Here is a 23,193-nt window from a genome sequence, read left to right as displayed (position 1 = left end):
TGTTGAATAACTATATATTTGTTTAATACATGTATAAGTATTGTTGATTTTTAAATAAAGTTTTAGAAGAATGTTACAGAAGAATCCCTAGACCATTTTGGAGGTGTTGTCTAGTCACTAAGTTGCGACCCCATGAGCTGCAGCACGCAGACTTCCCTGTCCTTCACTATCTCACAGAGTTTGCTCAGACTCATGTCTATTGAGTTGGTGGTTGCTATCCAATCATCTCATTCTCTGTTGCCCCCTTTTCCTCTTGCCCTCAATCTTTTCCAGCATTAGAATCTTTTCCAGTGAGTCAGCTCTTCGCATCAGGTGGCCAAAGAATTGGAACTTCAGCTTCAGAATGGTGTTCAAAAGGGTTGATTTCCTTTAGGATTGACTGGTTTGGTCTCCTTGCTGTCCAAAGGACGCCACCACCAAGCATCTTCTCCAGCACCACAGTTCAGAAGCATCAATTATTTGGTACTCAGCTGTCTTTATAGTCCAACTCTCACAACCGTACATGACTACTGCAAAAACCATTGCTTTGACTAGACGGACCTTTGTTGGCAAAGTAATGTCTCTGCTTTTTAATATGCTATCTAGGTTTGTCATAACAATTCTTCCAAGGAGCAAGAGTCTTTTAATTTTGTGGCTGTAGTCACCATCCGCAGTGATTTTGGAGCTCAAGAAAATGAAATCTGACACTGTTTCCACATTTTCCCCATCTATTTGCCACGAAGTTATGGGACCGGATGCCACGATCTTCATTTTTTGAATGCTGAGTTCTAAGCCAGCTTTTTCACTCTTCTCTTTCACCTTCATCAAGAGGCTCTTTAGTTCCTCTTAGCTTTCTGCCATAAGAGTGGTGTCATCTGTGTATCTGAGGTTATTGATATTTCTCCCGGCACTCTTGATTCCAGCTTGTGCTTCATCCAGCCCGGCATTTAACATGATGTACTCTGCATATAAATTAATCAAGCAGGGTGACAATATACAGCCTTGATGTTCTCCTTTCCCAATTTTGAACCAGTCTGTTGTTCCATGTCAGCAACCAATCTGTTGCTTCCTGAATACAGGTTTCTCAGATAGCAGGTAATGTGGAGAATTCCATGGACAGATGAATATGCTAGACCCTATAGCATTAATGATAGTTATTAATCAGGACTATAACTCTCAGCAGTATAGATATGTGCTTCTGTGTGTGTGTGTCTTATAGGTAGCAAGGAAATCATGACCCAATAATAGTCTAAATTAACACAGTTTCCAGAAAAAGGAAGGGTGTAGCTCATTATCATCTACACGATATAGTAAAGTAAGTGTCCAATTCTGGATGTTGCATTTTATGGGACATATTGACAAACTAGAACCATCTGAATAAAGGAAACCAGGGTCTGAGTGTGTTGTTGGAAGGTTAGACTTTATGTTATATAAGGCAGAACCAAGGGAGATAGAGATATTAGGTCTAAAGATGAAGCTATTTAGGAAAGAAGAAAAGATTAAGACATTGAGACATCTAAAGAGGTTAAGACTTGTGACATCTGTGTCAGAAAGAAAATAAACACTGTGTGTGGTTTGAGTGAAGACTTTAAACTGATGAAACTTAGAACTTCTTGCCCCCCAAAATGCATACTGTCAGGTTTTCAGTGATAGAAATTAACAAGTATCAGAGTTTGAATCTAAGAATATATAAAAATAGTGACTTTCAAGGGGTCCCTTTTCACATAGTAATGGGAAAAGTAGAAAACTAAGGCATGAGCAAGGTGAGAAAACTGAATACAAATCTACTGACTTAGTGTATTAGTACGTGTGTGTGTGTGTGTGTGTGTGTGTGTGTGTGTTAGCCGCTCAGTCATATCCAGCCCTTTGTGACCCCATGGATTACAGCGCATCAGGCTCCTCTGTCTATGCAATTCTCCAGATAAGAATACTGGAGTGGGTTACCATAGGAGAAAAAAATGGCAAAATTAATGGCAAAAAAGTAAGAGAACATAATTGGAGCTGCAAGTAGAGGAGAACGGGGGAAGGATCAAAAATACAGGTGGGGTCTAAGACACTTCCTCAGCCTGGAGGACAGGATGGCGTACTGGTTCAGAGACAGATGTCTGGAGAAACCGTTAAAAGACAAAAACAGAGTGCACGTTGGTTTTCTTTTTAGGGAAGATAAGCCATCCAGAAAGAGTTGGACAAGAGCAAACTCTTGGCTCCTCGAGCAAAATGGTAAAGATTTCTATCAACAGTGGTGGAGGGTATAACAGGAAATCCATTAGAAATAAACAAAAGGAACGGTAAGCATCAATGAAAACCCAAAAGAAGTTAAGGTGAATTCATCTCATCTCATGTCAAAGCTTTAAACAGAATACATACTTTCAGTGATTCAAAGATTAAAAAAAAAATCAAGAAATTCTGTAAAGCATTCTCTATGGAGTACGTCACTAAAATTTATTATGCAAATGACAGCACCAAGACAATCTAATTAGAGTGGTAAGTTGTTTAGACATAAGATTTATTTAGGTGGCAAACACAAATAAGTCAAGAAAACATATACAAATAGCTAAAACGAATATTAAGAAGGAATTCGGAGTGAAGAATGACATGTTGAAGCTCAGTCCCCTACACAATGCATCTTCCCATTTTCTTATAAGAATGCCTCTTTCACACAGCAATTTCTGTTTAAGATATACATCCTTTGTTTTTCTTTTTTTCCTTTGTTTTTCTTCTATTGTACTAAACTCATGTTTTTGTCTCCTATTTTTAAAAATCAAATCATTATTACCCATAGTGTACTTCAAAGGCAAAAATCTACTATATCTATGTTCAGAACCAAAAAATATATATTTGGGGACAAAGTGAATTCTAGGAAACTAGACATGTAAAGTACTGACTTCTGCTGTAAACCTAAAACTGCTCTAAATGATAAAGTCTTAATATATATATATATATATATATTTTTAAGTGCTGAATACTAGTACTGAAAGTACTGGCAATTGGCCCAGACACTTGGTAGAAACACTGTGTAACAGTTGGTATCAATAGAAAAAAATCACTAATAAAACAAAACTGACATACTAGGGAGTATCTTTAATGTGTTTTCCTAAAGAACAACTTAGGAAAGAAATTTAGTGAAAAAAGTTGCTTTAAATAGTTTTGTTCAAACTTACTGTTGTATAAAACGTAAAAACCAAGTATTACAACTACTACTTTTCAGGTAATAAATCTGTCCTTTGAGCCTTACACAACAGAAAGCAAACTGGACACTGCATTTAATTTCCTTTTTAAAAGGACATCTGAAAACTTTTAGAATAACAGTCCTTAAATTTTAATAATAAATATTTATAAAATGAAATACTTCAATCTAGATTTCTAATTTTTGTTTCAATATGGAACTGATCTATTAATAGTCAAGTGTACATTTTAACCACAGGGGAATGAGCAATTGAAATGTAACATTTTCATACTAAAAAAAATAAAAATAAGATACTATATTGTAAAAGCTTTAATTTTAAAATTTTAATTATTTCTAAAAAAAAATTAGCACATCAGGGGTAGCCCTCCACAGGTCAGAGTATTCCCATTGTCTTATTTGAAAACAGCAGCACCAGTGGGTAAGATGACAGCTCTGATACTATTTCTCCTTTTTCTAGTGCTATCATAATTGCTAATAAATATGTAAAATGTATTAATATTAGCCAGCCCAGAATTTCTCATTCTTCCTATTTATTTAGAGAACATGGGCACTATAGTTAATGGAAAAAACACGTCTAGAAATTCTTCTAGGGATATATACTCTGCAAATTAAAATATCAACACTTCGTTTTTTAGCTGAAGTAAAATAAAGATTATATTACTTAAAGGGAAAGTTTTAAAACTAGGTATCCATGTTTTTATGCTGTCATTTCATTTCATTCTACCCACTAAGTTTAGCTATTCCATTCTCTTGTGTATAACACTGTCCTTCAGCATGTAACTTCAGAAATGTCACACAATACTTTTACTCATGGCAATTTTATTCATGGTAATTTAATTATGGTTAATCTAATCAATAGATTGAAAAGACTAAAGGAAAAGCTCTGACCAAATTTTTAAAGTTATCTAACTGGAATTGGTCAGAACCCCATATTCTGTTTGGAGGATGATGAAAAGTCATGAGTATGGAATACGGACTGAAGTCAGCTTATTCATGGACCTGTTTCAGTTGGCAAGGATTTCAGTCTCCATAAACAATTTATGGAGGGATTTTGGTACATGAAAGTACACAATGCTGAGGAATTGCCAAGAACAGTCACACCTATGCCCTAAATTATTTGTAGCTATTAGAAAATGTCAACAGGAAACTCAAGAAAAGCAGGGATAGTTCAAAGAAAATAAAAAGAAAAATGGAAAATCACCTCTAATGGAGTCCAGGAAAAAGTAGAGGAGAGGTGGAGGACAGATCTCTCTGTTTCTTTTTCATAGGAGAGAAAGCAATGCCATCAGACAAAAATAACATGAACTTCATTGTCTAAGATTTCAAATAACACTACAAAGTTCCTATTCATTGGTTCTAATAGCCTCAAACAGAAAGCAAGCTGTATCTGTGAGTTCTAAGATTCCCCAGGAGTCACATCCATCACTGGGACAGACCACTGCATGAAGATGATGTTACTTCCAAAGTGATGTTACTCAGTTCACTTCAGTTCAGTTGCTCAGTCATGTCCGACTCTTTGCGACCCCATGAACTGCAGCATGCCAGGCCTCCCTGTCCATCACCAACTCCCGGAGTTTACGCAAACTGATGTCCGTTGATTTAGTGATGCCATCCAACCATCTCATTCTCTGTCGTCCCCATCTCCTCTGCCTTCAATCTTTTCCAGCATCAGGGTCTTTTCAAATGAGTCAGTTCTTCGCATCAGGTGGCAAAAGTATTGGAGTTTCAGCTTCAACATCAGTCCTTTCAACAAATATTCAGACTGATTTCCTTTAGGGTGGACTGGCTGGATCTCCTTGCTGTCCAAGGGACTCTCAAGTCTTCTCCAACACACAGTTCAAAAGCATCAATTCTTTGGCTCTCAGCTTTCTTTATAGTCCAACTCTCACATCCGTACATGACTACTGGAAAAACCACTGCCTTGACTAGACAGACTTTTGTTGGCAAAGGAATGTCTCTGCTTTTTAATATGCTGTCTAGGTTGGTCATAACTCTTCTTCCAAGGACTGTCTTTTAATTTCATGGCTGCAGTCACCATCTGCAGTGATTTTGGAGCCCAAAAAAATAAAGTCTGTCACTGTTTCCCCATCTATTTGCCACGAAGTGATGGGACCAGATGCCATGATCTTAGTTTTCTGAATGTTGAGCTTTAAGCCAACTTTTTCACTTTCACCTTTCACTTTGATCAAGAAGCTCTTTAGTTCTTCTTCGCTTTCTGCCATACGAGGAGTTAAATTACTACTAAAAGTTAAATATAGCAATCATTATTGTAATTATATTGACAAAATTGCTGGTAGGCTATGTAAGCTTCTAGAAAAAGTACTATCTCTAATCTGTCTGTAAATTAGAAAAAGATAGCATTAATCAAAATATGGAGATAAATCTCTATTAGGTTAAGGTATGGTTACTAACACTTCAAACTAATGACAAAGTGACACATTTAAGCACTAATGTTATGTCTAGAATTCCTGCTTTATAAAAATCACAAATATTTCACTTGCAATATGTGCATTTATAGAAATACACATACACACATACATATATAGCTATTTAAATGACAGACTTTGACAAACAAAACTTACAATTTTATATTATCTGGAATGTACATTTATAAATATATTTTAACAGCTCTGAAGCAATTTTCAAATAAAGAAGACTTTAAATGTTTTCCTGACTGAGAACAAATGAATACTTTTAAAAGGACATTAAAATTAAAAAAAAAAAGATTTTTCAAAAACCCAAATCTTATTAATAGAGAAGTTGGGGTTTAAATAGTAGTTTTGCTGCCATCACATGTGCATACTTTTTCATGTAACTGAAGTCTCTGTTCATCCTACCACTATTTCAGCCCAAACATGTTTAAATTTGAGCATAATGTTGTATGTACCTCGATTTATTGCTTAAAATTTCTTTTAAAAGATTAAACTAAGCCCTATCACTGAACCAAAAAGTTACTGGTTAATAACACTATTATTAAAATATGCAAAAACTGCTCATCACATGTCAGAAAACAAAATTAAAGGCAAAGTTTATCACTATCTAAAGCTAGAAGATGCTGGTGTTTCTGATACATACTTGATGAAGGACCATTACTCAGGTGTCAAATATTTATCTGCTACAATCCAAAAGTTCCAGGAGACACAGAACCCCTAAGCCTAGAGCAGTACCTGCTGCTGACACTATGGTGTGTGCAGTTGTGCTTGTAGTATAAAATAAAGCTACAGTTTGGTGAGCACTAAGCATTTAACACATACTATTTCATTAAATCTTGAAACCACCATGATATACATACTATTATTATCCCCATTTTGGGTTGGGGAAATTGAAGCACAGAAGTAGGGCAAATAATTTGCCTGAGGTCAAAGTCATATACCTAGAAAGTGGAGAGATACTTAATAAGTATCTGTTGAATGAAAGCACAACTCTTTCTATATAAAGCTTCCAGGTGACTTTCAAGAGAAGCTGTAAACTTGTTAAGGATTATATAATTCAAACAGGGGGGAGAAAAGACGACTGTAACATAAAAAAGAAAAAAAATACTGTATCTAAAACCTATGAGTTGGACAAGTACACCATAAACACCTCAAATTATAAACTCATAAAGGTTGAAATCACTATTCCAAAAATAAAAAGCGGCATGTCATTCTAATGGTATATTTAACTGCTAATAAGTGGTTCAGAAAGATCTTAAGACTTTTGTTATATAGAAGGTATCTCTAAAAATCTTATAAAATGGACAAACATTACATAATCTTATGGATAAATGTACACTACAACTAGCTGGTTGAAAATGCATAGTGTTTCTTTTATACTTCCACATTTCAAAGCTGCAATTAAATTGATAGATGGTGTGCAACTGATGAAATCCAATAATTGAGGAAATACTGTCTTTTCAATTTCTGATAAAGCAGTCATACTTGAGTGACATCTACTGTGACACTGGTGGCAACAATTTCAAATTCAGGAAAGACACACAGGGAGACAACTACCTCCGATGGTAAAGCTGAGAATTTAAATCTAGCAAGTGATGTCAAGTTTCACTGAAACTGTGGTTACATCAGATAAAGAACATTGGAGAGGTGTCAAGGTGGTCAGATAGGGTATAATAAGGAAATAAAAGACAAAGAGAATTTCCTTGGAAATGTACTTAAAACATTAATACAGTACTGCAAAGTTTCTAGGAACATATATCTAAATTGGTAGCAAAATTCATACAAAGAAAAAATCTCCCTGATTTTTAGCATTTCCTATTTTAAAATATGTAGTACGAGTGCTGTGGTGTCAAAAATATTATAATTAAAATATACTAATTTTATTCTTTCCTGTAGTTCTTAGTCCTCAGTACACTGTGCATTAATTTCAGTATGCTTTTACTCCAGTAGCAAATGAGTATATCCTATAACACACAGAGGAAAACAAAAGCAAAGCCCATCAGGTGGTTTGGGTGATGAATAAATTATGGAATACTCTAGTCCTGAATCTTTTTCAATTAGATACAGACTAGAAAGGGGCCTGGGAAACTGATTTTCTCTGAAGTTTCTGAAAGGTTTATGCCAAGTCTATAAACGTCCTTCTGTGGACTGATTCTAAACCACGTGAGGGAATGACTTGGGGATGAGGGAGGGTACGGGAGGATGGTCAAAGATACAGTATGGTCAGGGCAAAGTGTAAAATAAAGTTGATCTAGTAGACACCAGACAAAACCAACACATGATAGATCAGATTGAAACAGGCAGAAACATACATACATATGCACATATCGACACATACATCATGTTGCCCTTAAGAGAGTTAATGTTTAGTATGACTAAACGTTTAGTTATGTATGGCTAATTTTAGTTTAGTATGACCTGACTAGCTGTTACCAAGTAGAAGGTTATTAACTTAACTAGACAGAGGTTAACTAATATTCAGTGTCTGAGAGGCAGAGTTTTTTTGTACTTTGACTCTAACGATGATCAAGGTAAAGGGATTTTGCTAATGAACAAGAGCATTTTAGGTCTTTTGAGTACATATATTTTTTTATAGAGGGGAAGGTATATTTGGTAAGGGAGTCCTCTCATTGTCAACAAGCTCTTTTTGCTCTAAATAAATTCTCATCAGCAAACTGGAGACAAAATTAATTTGCTAATGAGAACTAGCAATGTCTATTTTTCTGAAAAACTTGGTTCAGAATTACATGTCAAACTCCTAAGAGTTTGGATAACAGCAATGATGATGATTATGTAGCATTAGTATGTTTTAACTGCAAACAGCAGGAACCTCAATTCAAAAAATGTCCAGCAATTTATTGCCTTGTATAAGAAGTCCCAAATTACTAAGGCTCTAGGATTTTTAGGCTCACACATGGACCATGGACCCAATTCTTCCTTTCCAGTGTGTCTTTCTTGGTGTGTTAACAACCTACATGGCTGCAAGGTGGTCACAGGTGTTCCTATCACTACATCCCTATGCACCCATGTCCAGAGGTACACGTGAGCACATAGAGCATACAGTACTCTTTCTTCCAATCTCACAGGTTGGCACTGGATTATATGGATGTCATGGAAGCCAAAGGGAATGAAAGCAACATGATTAGCTTGGGATAATCTATACTCAACTCCTGAGGAATGGAGCTGGGCTCTCAGCTGTTGAGGGTCTTTATCTAGTGAGGTGTCTAAGAGACCTCAGATTTAAATCCTGCCCATATAGGACTACAAGGATTTAAAAAAAAAATAACTTGCATAATAGAATATAGTGGAATTGGAAGGAACACTAGACATCTCCTGAGTTCCACTTATATTCTTTTGTTTTTCCACACTGTGTAGCAGTAACTATTGCCTTCTAGATTAGGTTTAGTCACTTCAACCACAGAATAATTATCTACGCTTGTACCTTTTTCCCCTCCCTTTAGGTCTATTTGCTCAGTGGCAGGAGGACCTAAAACAGCGAAAGGGTGGTCTCTGCAAGCAATCTGAATTGTTGTGCCTCTGGTGACAATACTCATGCCTTGACTATTAATGTCTCTAAACCAGCAGAGCCCCGGAACAAGGGAAGCGGAATCACACATTTTTTGAGTGGCTCACTAGTGAAAACAGTGCTGCAGACTCTTGGAAGCTTGCTCAAAGGCTCATTCACTCTTTCACTGCTTCCAACTCAGCCACAGTTGCTAAATCATTCTGAGTCTAAGCCAATCGCATAACCCTTTCTCTTAAGTTCTCCACTGGTCTAGAGGTGTTCCCATGATTCAGTTTGGGTCATAAGAAATGAAGCATACTGAAGCATACAGAAGCATACTGAAGGCTCCAGAAAAGAATTTTTTTCTCCTTAATCAGCATAAGGAACTTGAGGAGTTTGCTGCCAATCTTTGTGCTGAGGGTACTTTCATATAAGAATGTGATACCTTGAGTAGTGGTAGCCAGTCAACACATTGAGCTCTCACTGTATCACTGAAACAACTTTGGGATACCCATTTTGGGTGTCTTCTGAAGCAAATAAATTTATATGGCTTAAACCATTATTAGGTTCTTTGTTCTTTCAAGCCAAAAACACCTAGATGAACCATACAGGGAAAGTGGGTACTACAGGTACATCATAAAATGTGGTACTGAGTGGAGCAGCACAGTGAAGGGGAGTGAGGACCCAATCATTCCTAGACATATTTTAGTTTGTGACATTAGCTAAGAGCTTAGGCATTCTTGCTCTGTGTTATGAGGCACTGTTTAAAGTACACCCATTTGACTGTCAACCTGGCTCAGGTTCTACTATATGGCTTACGTTTACTCCTGAGAGACTGATCTAATTTCAGTGGAAAGATAAAGTCAAACTTCAAGGCCTGCAGAGCTGGGATAAAACCCCCAAAAGCGGTACATTTGCCAAACTAAATAGTATCTGTTGTGGCCTGTCAATCTTCCCTGGGAATACCCCTGTTGCAGGAGATTTAATAGAGTTAGTGTAGAGAATGAGACACCAACGATATGATGATGAATGATCTGTTCCAAGTTATTGACAAAAATACTTAATCAGTGTCTACAGGTAGTTATTTGAATACAATATTGCTATCAGGTTTGATGTCCTACCCTTATTTTCCACACTTAACATGTTTGACTACAATCAAAATATAGAACATGAATAAAGAAAGCTCTTGGTTGTCTAGACTCAACTTGGTTTTATTATTTGTTGGGTTTTTTTTTTGTTTGTTTGTTTTTTTGTAACTAATACTATCAGACCAAAGGAAAGAGAACAAAGAATTATAGATCCATAGACTTTAAATAGGAAAGGAGATTATAGGCAAAATAAACATCTTATAGCTGTCAGTGAATAATAAGGTATTTCCACCATTTAATCCAGGTTTATTTAATTCATTTAGAAACACATACTCATTCACACAGAGTAAGACTACAGATAATCTATCCTAGCATACCTCAGAATCTGTTCCCCAGAATGTTACTTTATACCCCTCCAGCCCACCTCGCCAAAAAGAGACTATGACAAATAAACTCACTTACAACACTTTCCTCTTAGATATTCACAATGGGCATCAATATATTATAAAGGCTTTGAAAAGTTATTCTTTAAATAAGTCAACTAATTGTAACTTATCATGATCAAATTTATTAGACTTGGGAAATACTTTGACTATGTCCATTATCTTGTGGAATAATTAGTCCAAAGAATACATTTGGGAAATGTGTATTTTCTGATGATATCAGAGTTTCAACCTCCAGGAAAAACGTCACTGTTCATCATTGTTTCTATGGTATGAAGTCATGGCAATGAACATTTTGGTGCTGTACATTGGAACAAAAAACTAAGATTTTATATATGAGACAATGTAAAAATTGAGTATAAACACCCAAGTCCTTTTCTATAATGAAGAATTCCTCCAAATTTCCTGTTTGTATTTTAGCTGGTCCAACAACAAAAAGAAGATGATCCCTTAAAAATAACTGGCTTACACATTTCCATCTAAAATATATGCTTAGGTAAAATTTAAAATGTTTCTCATAATAGATTTTATCCCAGATCTGTCTAATAAAATACACATAATTGTATGCATGTGGCTCTTTTTACATGAACACAGGAAAAATGTGCTTATATAGTGTTTAAAAAGACTTCTTTTACCTGACCCCAATGAGGATATTGGTGCTTCCCTGATGGCTCAGACAGTAAAGCGTCTGCCTGCAATGCGGGAGACCCGGGTTTGACCCCTGGGTCAGGAAGATCCCCTGGAGAAGGAAATGGCAATCCACTCCAGTACTCTTGCCTGGAAAATTCCATGGACAGAGAAGCCTGGTGGGCTACAGTCCATGGGGTCGCAAAGAGTCGGACATGACTGAGCGATTTCACTTTAATGAGGATATTATTTTTAAAATTTATAAACATATATAGAAACAAAAATGAGCCTATAATATAAACTATGTTCACTACCAATTTCAGCCTCTAAATTTACAAATAACTATGTCAAGAAAACATTTATTACTCAATGGAATAAGTTACTGGTTGATAAGTAAAATTACTTTATTATAATAATGCTGGGGAATAAAATACACACATAACTCGGACATGCAGGGGAAATATGGCCTAATGTAAACAGATGATTTTTAGCACATTCCTTTACTAGAATGTGGTCACCTGCCACAAGGTACACAAGCTCATGCACAAGATCACGACTTTACATACAGCTGAGATCACACCGTCATGCATGTAACAGCAGCGTGCCAGACAATCGTACCACAGACTGTGCAGAAGTCCTCCCCCACCCCATGAGCCACTGCCAGCAGCTGCTGTGGAGTTTGGTTACCCATATCCGTGACATGAACGATGTCCTTTGGAGAATCTTGCTCCCTGTGGCTGTAAGTATTCTTATTTTTATAATATTTTAATGATGCTTGCTATCAAAATGTTAGGTACAGAACTAGAAATTATGGAAAAGTAGATTTATTACAATACTGAACAGTTATATACATCTTATCTCAGGTACTTAAACACCGCTTACATTTAAACATAACATCAAACGTAATTAATTTACTTCTCAGCCTTAAATAAACCCAAATAACACATCTGATGACAGTGCTCCAGTGAGGGGGAAAAATAATCAACCTCCATAGGTACTTTCTGATTGCTAGAACTAAAAAATCATGGCAAGAGTCATTCTAAGACCTGGCTGAAATATGACTCATATAGGTGAGTTCTGTATAAAAACATCTACTAAGATGATCTTTTGATTATATTTTGGTTGATTAAGCAACCAAACTGACATTGATTGTTTATCAGCCAATGAAAGCAAGTGTGGAATATTAAATAAAATACTTCTCCTCATTTCCCTGCACCTACAAGTGTACTTCAATGTCCTTCCATGCCTACTTATGTCCTAAGGGTACTCTGGTAAAGAGAGAATTCTATTTTGTTATTAGGCAACAGCTGCTTGCTGAGAGCCTGGGTGATGTTAAATAAAAGCATAGAAGCAGAATTCTGGAACCAAAAGTCACTTTGAATGGTTTAGTTCCATGCTGCCTGACAACAGTATGTGCCCCTTTCAGAACAGTGAATTCAATACTTCTGGAATGCTCCAGGATATCTTTGAATCAGGCCAGGGAGTAAAAGAAAGAGAATACAGCCAACTCTCAATAACAATGGGAGGTAGGATGGATAAGTAAAAATCTGAAGATCTAAAAATCTTATTTTTGATTAGTAACTTGAATCCCCTTTTTAAGCAAACATTTGACTTTTATAGTTTATTGTCAGTTAAAGAGGATTTTAATCTTACCTCTTTTCTCTGCCCCCCCTCCAAACACTCTAGAGGAGGTATAAAAGAACTCTATAGTCTGATATATGTAGCTGCAAAGATGGAAACATATTTTGACATCTAACTTCTCCAATTTAGATATTTAAAACTAATATAATATTCTAGTATATAAGGGCCTATCTATAGTTTCATTTTTGCATAAAAAGATGCTTTATAATTTATTTTAAAAATGGTACTCTTTCAGCAAGGAATGACTACTTACCATAATCAATATGAGCAGTTACATCCAGCTTTTCTGACTTCGAAAAGCTACAACTTAGTACTTACCAAGTTACACTTTCCTTAGAATGTAATATTTGCAGCTGATATGAACTGGGGATGACAGTTTTGCTCAACACTGGCATAACCCATGACTGGAGCCAGTATGACTTGGTAAATTAGTCCTAATAAGACAGGCCTGTAATAGCTGCCTTTCCTGATTCCCACATATCTAGAGTAAAACACCATACCCCGCTGCTTCAATTTTCTAGTAATCATCATTAAATTAACTCAAGACACTAATGCAAAATATTTCTTATGGTAACACTAGTCATATGACCTGTTTAAACCGGTAACATCAATATTATACTGGTTTTAAATGTATACTTTGAACTTTAACTTCTTATAAATCATTCTACTTTCACTAAAAGTATGTCTTCTATTCATTGAAAATAAAAGTGGTGAAAGAAGACAACAAATATAACATATCTGTTCTTTATAACATATTTGCTTTATAACATATATACTTTGCTGTATATGTGGGGCTAAGACTTAATGATCCACCCAAAAGTTGTAGTTCTGAGTGTTACATAATTTCTATTAGATTTATAAGAATAAGAAACATTACTAAAAATCTGAACCTTTCCAGAATATATTGAAATAAGAATAGGGGAGAATGGGAGCCAGTGACAGAACTGTCTTCACATTTTGATCACTCATATGTTAAGAAAGGATTAAATAATTAATTCATTTCAAGCAGTTCTTTTTGATTCTCCCACTCTCCCTCTTCTTTATTTGTGTTTGCTTATTATCTTAAGAAAAAAAAGAATCAGATAATTAATGCAAAATTATGCAATTTTATAACAATCTATAAGTTGTTTCTATGTTATCATGGGATTAAGATTTTTAAAGGCATTATTTAAAGACATTTTGATGCATCATGAACTAGAAAAATATCCTTTGTATCCTCTGATAATCATAACTAAGTGGAAATGAGGAAATGAAGAAAATGCTGCAGATAAAGTCTGATGAATATATTTTGTGCTCTCAACTGATAATGTAGTGGTATCTCAACCAAATGCAGGCGATGGCTGCATGTGCCTCATGGAAGCTGCCATGAGCAGTGAGCAGATAGCAGATAGCAAGTGAGCAGATAGCAAGATTAGTACTTGACATCATAAGGAAGACAGAAATGACTAAGTCATACAGCAATAACTCCAAATACTGGACTTCACAGTGATTCAAAAGTCATGTTCAGGGACTTATAACTTTACTTGCAAATTTATTATGTTGGAACAATTAAGTTCAACAGTTACAAATGTTCAAATTCTTCACTTACCTCATCTGGGTTGGCATTAAAGGTGAGACTGCCTTCATCCAGCTGCATATACAACTTTCTGAAAGAAAATCCTAGAGGTGGGTTCTTGTTGTAAATGGAACAGTGACCCCAAGTGGATTTACACAGCCTGTAAGTATGATAAAAATCAGATGAGAAAACATGACCAGATTGGATCTTCTAAGTTAAAGACGTATATAAATGATAAAATAGTGATATGAAATGATATAAAATTGGATTTTACAGCTCTGAAGTATAAACTGCTTAATTTTATGCTTGTTTTATTTATTTACTAGAGTAAAACAGACAAACGCCTTCAATTTAGTAATTCTGACAACACTTAATAAATGTGAATTACAAAGATTAGTAATATTCGAGTCCCACTGAAGTTAAACATAAATGATGACAATGATAACAGCTAACATTTACCAAGTGCTTAACAGATGCCAGGCACTATTTAAAGCATTTTAATAGTATTAATTTGCTTAATCTTTACAACCATCCTATGATTTGGCACTACAGATAAAGAAACACAGACACCATAAAAAAGCTGCCCATGGTCACACAGCTAATTTGTGTAGAGGCAGGATCTGAATTGAAGGAACTTACTCTTGAGCTTGCAGTCCTGACGAAGAGTCTAAACAGAATTAAACAACTATGTGCTCCATTGTGAAATATAGTTGAGTGGGGGATGGGGGAACTGCTGGGTAGAGGGAGAAACTGTAATGCTGTAACTTTAATACTTAAATGAAAAGTTGCAACATTAAGATTAGTATATGTTAGGATATTGCTTTAAAACACTGGTTCTTTATTATCAGAGCTAACCATGACTTTTTACAAAATCTGTAATACTTAACATACCTCAAAACACACTGCTTCTGTTAATACACATTGGGACACTTGTTTCCAATTTTGTTTAGGGGCATTAGCTACTGGTTATTATTTGAAAGCTAACCTTTCATCTTGTTACAATTCCTAGAAATTCTGGATGGATACCATAGTTTCACTTTCTGATATTCATTATTGATTTTTGACTCAAACTTCCAAATTTCCTTCTTTTCTCTCTCTTCTACACACACACACACACACACATACACACACACACACACACACAGAGCTTACAGGAAAACAAGAAAGTTACTGTCTCAGCCTGTAACATCAAAATTTCTGAGGAAAGTGGGTAGAATATTCACTTTTACATGGGAATATCTTCTACATAGTTGATTTATATCATTGCATTTTTTCCCCCAGCCAAATGAGATGATTCTGTAACAGGGAGTTTGGTAACTTGTTTAGAAGATTATCAATATTTTAGCAGCCTTTTTAGTCTAGTCCCACAGCTTTTGACTTTTATTACTAAGCTATGTAAAAGCAACAGAACCTCCCCTAAATTAAAAAACAAAAACTAAGTCAGCCTTTAATTTATCAAAGAAAAAAAAATCCAAGAGTCAGAGATATAGGCATAAAGGGAGCATTTCTCTTAGAAATGAACAATCCAGATTAAAATCCCAAATGAAAACTATATTCTGATTGAGTTCTGATAAGCATAGAAATAAACTTTTTTAACAAAGTTCAAATATAGGACCATAAATTAAGTTTGATGGGAATATTAAAAAGGAAAAAAGCAGCACTCCACCCTTCAAAAAAAAAAGCATTTAGGCAAGGTTATACTTAGAGATATCTGGGTCAAATATGGTGAGTTGAACTTACCCTTGCCAGAGAAGTTCATCATTGGCCAGGTCCTGCCAAACGCAGGAAGCTAAGCAGAGGTCGGTTGCATTCAGGTAGGACAAGATGGTAAAGCTTAGTTCGGGAGGCAGCATTTCCAAATTAATGAATCCTTCCTGTTCTTTAGACTTTCTTGTCTTCAGAAGATGATATATGTCAATGCCCCCCTGGACGTGTTTGCGATGACTGGTGTGAGACATGTTGCTGGCAGCCACCCTCCTGCTCTGCTCTCTGCTGAGGTAGCCTTGCTCACCGTAGCCTTCCTGCTGTAGCTGCTGGTTTCTGGCCACTCTCCACAGCCCCTGACCCATCTGCAAGCCTGGGAGAAATGCCAGAATGGAGTAAGGCTCCATTAAGAAAGTAATCCACCTTTCCCTGCGGTACGACAAGTCTACATGAAGCATTCGTTTATCAGAATTAACATGCCTCATTAAAACATATTAAATGGAATAGCAAATTACAAAGAACAGTCGGAACATTGTAAGTATGAAACTTGGATATGGAGAACTACTTGGTTTGATTATCACCTTTATCTCGGTTTGCTAACTGCTTTTAAAATCCACAGGTGACATAATCATTTTTCACAAGGTAAGATTTAAAAGTTACTGACGTCCTAAAGACTCTTACAAAATTATAATTATGTGGACTTATGGGCCAGTATTAAATACAACTCTGATCAGAGCACAGGACTTCATTTAAAAGGTCCCCACACACTGCTTTTTATCACAACCCAGGCTAAGCTAAGCTTGCCCCTTTTAACCAAATTCCCAGATGCATAACAGCTGTGAAACAGGCTTTTCGTTTAATTCTTGCCAGTCTGCTCTTAAGTTGTAGGCTGTAATAAAATGTAACATAGGCCCTGAAGTCTAATTCAGAAACCTTATAAATTAGACACCTAGAACTCCATGATAAAGAGCTCAGTGATGACTATTTGGTTCTGTTGCTGCTTTAAATACAAATCTTGAAATCAATTTTCCAGTTCTTCTCCACATAGTCCTATGGACTCCTCAGAGGTCCCTGGGGAAAGGCAGGAGAAGTGGAGGAGGTGCTCCAGTCTCTCTTGCCTCCACTCCACCTCCCACCAGAGCAGCTCTACATTTATCTGTTACAAATGCCAGACTTCCTCATATGCAAATATTTAGAAGGCTACTGGTCTAGCCTTTCCATTTCATTTGGTTTTGCAAATAAGTAACTTTTCCTGGGCAAATAAATTCATTGAGAAAAATGAAACCAGGAAGTGCTTTTAACTAACATAAAAAATTATTTCCAAGATCTTTTACAAATAAAATATTCCTGTTTTAAAAACCCAATTTTTCTATTAATATGTATGAGTTTTAAAAATTTGGAGGAAGAAACCGGTTTTTGTTCAAAATCATTAAATTTCATTGCATGACCTAACCTTAAGATATGGTTTTGTTTTAATTGACTGTTTATAATAAAGAGTAGTAATCATAATATAAAAAAGCAACCCTTCCCCCAGACTATTGGTGACCAGAAATTCTGAAAATTATCAGGAATAATTTTTGAAAATTGAAATATTTCAAATAAATTTGAAAACTGAGTGGAATTTGAAAGAATATCAAAGGCTATTTTTTCAATATTTAAAAAAGCATGTATATTTACTGAGTTGTTGGTTATTATTTGGATAATGACTACTTGTTGATTAAAACAGGAAAAACAGTCCAGGATAATTTTTCACTCTTCGTCCTTGGAAATCCAAAAGCTTAAGCTACAAAGAGATCGGGTGGGGGTTGGGGGAACGGGTAGGTATAGAGAGAAGGAACATATTAATAATTTTTAAATGTAGGAAAATTTGTTTTTGCAAAGAAACCACAAAAGGTAGTAACTTTTCCTCCTTATAACACATATTACCAATATGGTAGCAGTTCCTAAAGTAGTACTTAAGCTATAATAATTAAATTCTTATTTTCTATTAGAATGATTGAGATCCCAAACTGACAACACCAAATATTGGAAAGATGTGGAAATTCAAAACAATACAGTCACTTTGGAAGACAGTTTGACAGTTTCTTACAAAAATAAACATGCTTTTAGCATATGCTTCAGCATTCATGCTCCTTGGTATCTACCCAGATAAGTGGAGAACTCATGTCCATGCAAAAACCTGCATGTGGACCTGAAGCTTTAGTCATAATTACCAAAACTTGTAAGCAAACAAATTGTCCTTGAGTAGGTGAATGGATAAATTTACTGTGATATATCCAGACAAAGGAATATTTAGTGCTAGAAAGAAATGAGGTATGAAAAGACACGGAAGAAACTTAAATATATATTACTAAGTAAGAGCAGCTGATCTGAAAAGGCTACATCATGTGTGTGATTTCAATTATAAGACATTCTGGAAAAAGCAAAACCATGGACAATAAATCAACAATGAAAAAAGTACAGAATATCAACAAAAAATTTGGAAAGAACTTTAAGTTTCCTAAAGGTTTAAATATGCTGTCATACTACAACATAAGAACAGCTTAATTTTGACACAAGACTCATAAACATTTAAAAAATTTTATCATAGCCATTTCTCTGCTGATCTTAGCAAGAACATATCTAGAAATTGAATTGATTTCTAAGCTCATCCACAGTATATCTGTTGTCATTTTAGATAATTATATTTATTCTTCTCTTTTGCATTTGCACCACCAAAGGTAAATAATCAAATATGATGACTATGATGTCTGAAGTCTCGAGATTTAAGGCACCTAATGTCAATTTGTATGTACTTCCCTACCTCTTTATGGTGGCATATGGTTAGGCAGCTGTTATTCTTCTCAGGGATGTTGCTAGGGAACGCAGAATCAGGGTGATTTCCCTAGGCTCCAGACTTAAATGGGATCATTTAAATACAGCACTGGATAAAGGGACTCAGAAAGCATCTAGCAGGTAGAAAAGAGGTAAAGCCAGCAGATGGTTCTTAGTATTAAAAAAAAAAGAAAAGTTAATGGGGAGGGTGGAGGTTTGAGGCACATATACACATGCATTTTCTATCCTTCTACAGATAAAATATTGCAAATTACCCTTGTGGGATGTCTTTTTCCCTTTAAAGCAGTTTTGGATTTGGGCGAAGAACGCAGCATGATAAATCACTTCAGAAGGATCAATATCATAAATTTCTCCTTTGGAGAAAGGCAAGGGTGTCCACAGTTGTTCCATCCTACTCCCAGTCTTCCTTAGGGTAACAGGTGTGTGGCATGTGGATGGAACTGTCAGAAAAGTGATTAAACTCAAAAAGACATGAGATCCATTGCAGAAATTGTGAAGCAAATCACAGAGGGAGCGTGGTGTTGAGGACTCTGACGCTGAGCAGACACTTGAATTCAAGTCCTGACTCCACTGGTCAGCACTTACAGGACTCTGGGGAATTTACTTCCCCTGTGGCTCAGATGGTAAAGAGCCTGCCCACAATGCAGGAGACTTGGGTTTGATCCCTGAGTTGGGAAGATCCCCTGGAGAAGGAAATGGCAACCCACTCCACTCCAACCCACTCCAGAAGGAAATCCCATGGGTTCGCAAAGAGTCAGACATGACTGAGTGACTAACACACACATTGTCTAAGCTCTGCTTTTGTCATATTTAAGGTGATAATTTGCATATAATAGTAATACACACAGTTCAAAGGGCTTGAGTATTAAATATTACATATAGAGTTCACTTCACAGATAATAATAAAATGTTAGCTCGTTTGTTTTGACAAAATCATATTTTTGCAAAGCGAAGATGATGAGCCCTTTAGTAATAAGTAGCTCTCTATATAATAAACAATAATAAATAGCTCCCTGATAGCTCAGTTGGTAAAGAATCTACCTGCAATGCAGGAGACCCTGGTTCAATTCCTGGGTCAGTAAGATCTGCTGGAGAAGGGACAGGCTACCCACTCCAGTATTCTTGGACTTCCTTGTGGCTCAGCTGGTAAAGAACCCGCCTACAATGTGGGAGACCTGAGACTTGGGTTCGATCCCTGGGTTGGGAAGATCCCCTGGAGAAGTGGTTACCCACTCCAGTATTTTGGCCTGGAGAATTCCATGGACCGCATAGTCCATGGGATCACAGAGTCGGATACTACTGAACAACTTTCACTTTAGTAATAAAACTTATAGAATGATACTCCAATTATCACATAAGGAAGAATCCATGAGTGAGTCTGCACTGATGATTAATAAACACATAAAGAAGAAAGGAAAGCTATTCCTTTTAGTAAAATTCTGAATAATAAGGAGTTAGAAAAATTATCATTTTACAATCATCATAGAAAAAATAATCCAGGCAAGTATTATCAATGAGTGCTGAATCTGGAGTTTGATAAAGAATGGAAAGTTTACAGAGTCTCAAAGTAACTCCCCCTATACATTACTCATTAATTGCAAAAAGAAATTAAGAAATCAGATAGTATTTAACTAAGTGTTCAAACTTAAATTTTATCAATAAGAGACAAATGGACATACGTGCCTCTGAACATATGTGCCTCTGGACCCTGAGAAGGACATAACAGTTAGACAGTATTTTGGCCAAAATGTATAACCTTTATCGAATCATGAGGAATATCAGAGAAACCTGAGTCTACAATCTTTTTTTTTTCCCTTCAAAATTGCCAATGCCATGAAGCTAAAGAAAGGAATCATTCCAGATTAAAGGAGACTGAAAAACATGACATCTAAATGCAATGTGTGGACTGGATCATATACTGAAAAAAGAAGTGCTATAAAGGACATTATTGGACTAACTAAAAAACTAGATACACAGCCTAAGACTGGGTAAAAATACTTACATCAATGTTAACTTTAATGAATTTGATAACTGTGCAGTGACTTTGCCAGAATATTGGGTTGGCCAAAAAGTTCATAACGTTAGATGTTAAAGAAAAACCCAAATGAACTTTTTAATATATTCTTCTTCTTAGGAAAAATACTGAATTGTTAAGGCATAATGTATACAACCTAGTCTCAAATGGTTCAGAAAAACAGTAATGTCAATCTCCACACAGAGAGAATGTTAAAGCATGTTGCAAAATGTTTAAAATTTGTGAATCTGGGTAATAGGTGAAAAGTGTTAGTCTTGCAGTCCTGTCTGACTCTTTGTGACCCCAAGGTCTGTAGCCCGCCATGCTCCTCTGTTCATGGAATTCTCCAGGCAAGAATACGGGAATGGGTTGCTATTCCTTCTCCAGGTGACCTTTCCGACCCAGGGACTGAACTCAGGTCACCTGCATTGCAGGCAGGTTCTTTACTGTCTGAGCTGCCAGGATAAAAGGTATGCACCAATTATTTTTATTAATCTCAGAAATCTTCTGATTGAGGAATCCAAGCATGTGAAACTGGAAAATAAGTGAGTTTGATGTGCACTAAGTTTAAGAAGTACTGTTCTTTGAGCTTAGTGTCATACAGACTGAAAACCATCACTAAGGAGATAAAGTTCAGCATCAAGGTTTAAGGGTAGTAAGCGACCCTTGTCAAGGCAAACATCAAAACAGTAAGAATTAGTTTTGCCATTTGTGATAAAAATTTTTATTTAAAGGATGAAGAAATGTTTCTTAAAGAAAGTAGAGGGAGAAACCCTTTAATTTTGTGTGTGCAGATTTAAGGCTTGGGATTACTGGCTGCATTCCCTCCTTTTGTGTATAATATTATGTACACAATACTTTAAATATATTTAATAACAAATATTAAACAATAATATTGTTTTTGTACTATAAACCACAATTTATTTAATACTCTGTGCCAAGTACTGTGGAAGTTTTAATTACATTATGCCATTTTTGTCCTCAAAACAACCTTAACAGGTAGATATTAGATATTATTCTATCTATTTTATAGTTGAGGAAATACTGACTCAGAGAGGTTAAGCAACTTTGCCCAAAATCTCAGAGCTGACAAGTGGAAAACTAAAGATTCAAACTCAGGTCTGAGTCCAAAGTTTTTATTCCTAATCACTGAGCCCTATGCACAGAACTGGCAAAAACAATTTACCATCTGTTTCTTCATCACTAACTCTCATCCCTTTTACCTCTGCAGCTGCTTATTACCTCCACCGTTGGTTCCAGCTGCAGTTTCTCTTTCAAGCTACTATTCTTATGGAAAGCACATAGGCTTTGATGTGAAAAAATATCTATTTCAAACTCCTACACAGAATCTGATTAGACTATAGTTTATTTTCCTCATCAGGAAAACAGTGAATAACTCTTACTCCAAAGAACTTAGAGGGGTTAAGAGAACCTAACACACAGGTAATTTACCATCACAGGTAGTTTTGTAGTCACCATTCAACCCCTTTTAAAAGATAACTCTTATTTTGGTTCTTCCATTTCAGAGTATACCTGATTATTCTGGACATAATTATCTGAACAGTTACAATCCTGGTTTTAAATTTCATGAACTTAGGATCTGTGAGTTTGGAGATGCCATTTACTTTTGCTAGGAGAAAGAAAAATAACATCTAGTAAATATATAAAGTTAGAAGAAACTAACTTTGCTTAAATTGACACAGTTTGGCAAATAAAGTCAAGTATACAGTCATCAGTCAGTGATAACAGACCATTTTGGCAGTTCAGTATCAGTACTATCATCATCTTTAATCACTACAGATATATTTCTAGAAATGGTAACTTTATGACTTCATGGGAGGATTCAATATATCAAAAGTCCTTTTTGCAGTATCACAAACTAAATTAACAGTAAATTTCTACTATAGATCTTTATGACATTTTCACATCCCTAGGAACCTGAATTATAAAGAACTTTATGTATAGAATGCTAATTTCTTAGAGCTCTGAAATCAATTTACAACTGTTGAGAGTGTATTTTTAAACATATTTCTTGATTATAAAATATGAATTACTCAAACATATGTTCTTTAAGACAACAATAATTTTGGAACTCTCCTATCATATTGTGCTTTATTACTGTCAGAAATACAAATTAAAATATATATACAGGTAGTCCTTGTACAGGACCATGCTAACCACTG

At 35.7% G+C, this 23,193-nt stretch overlaps 1 protein-coding gene across 1 annotated transcript in view; it reads right to left on the bottom strand.

Annotated features, from left to right (window-relative positions):
* The window catches only part of FBXO8 (F-box protein 8), a 37,423-nt gene that overhangs the window by 6,620 nt on the left and 7,610 nt on the right, over window positions 1-23,193 (bottom strand). The window contains exons 2-3 of the mRNA XM_043486671.1: window positions 16,198-16,534; window positions 14,491-14,617 (exon numbers count right to left, since the gene is read on the bottom strand). Coding sequence (XP_043342606.1) covers window positions 14,491-14,617; window positions 16,198-16,526 — 456 coding nt within the window. The 5' untranslated portion in view covers window positions 16,527-16,534. The remainder of the gene's footprint in view (window positions 1-14,490; window positions 14,618-16,197; window positions 16,535-23,193) is intronic.

Source organism: Cervus canadensis, chromosome 14, assembly GCF_019320065.1.
Source record: "Cervus canadensis isolate Bull #8, Minnesota chromosome 14, ASM1932006v1, whole genome shotgun sequence".
Classification (NCBI taxonomy): Eukaryota; Metazoa; Chordata; class Mammalia; order Artiodactyla; family Cervidae; genus Cervus; species Cervus canadensis.
Note: the sequence above shows the minus strand (reverse complement) of the source record. Positions and strands in the feature narration are given on the sequence as shown.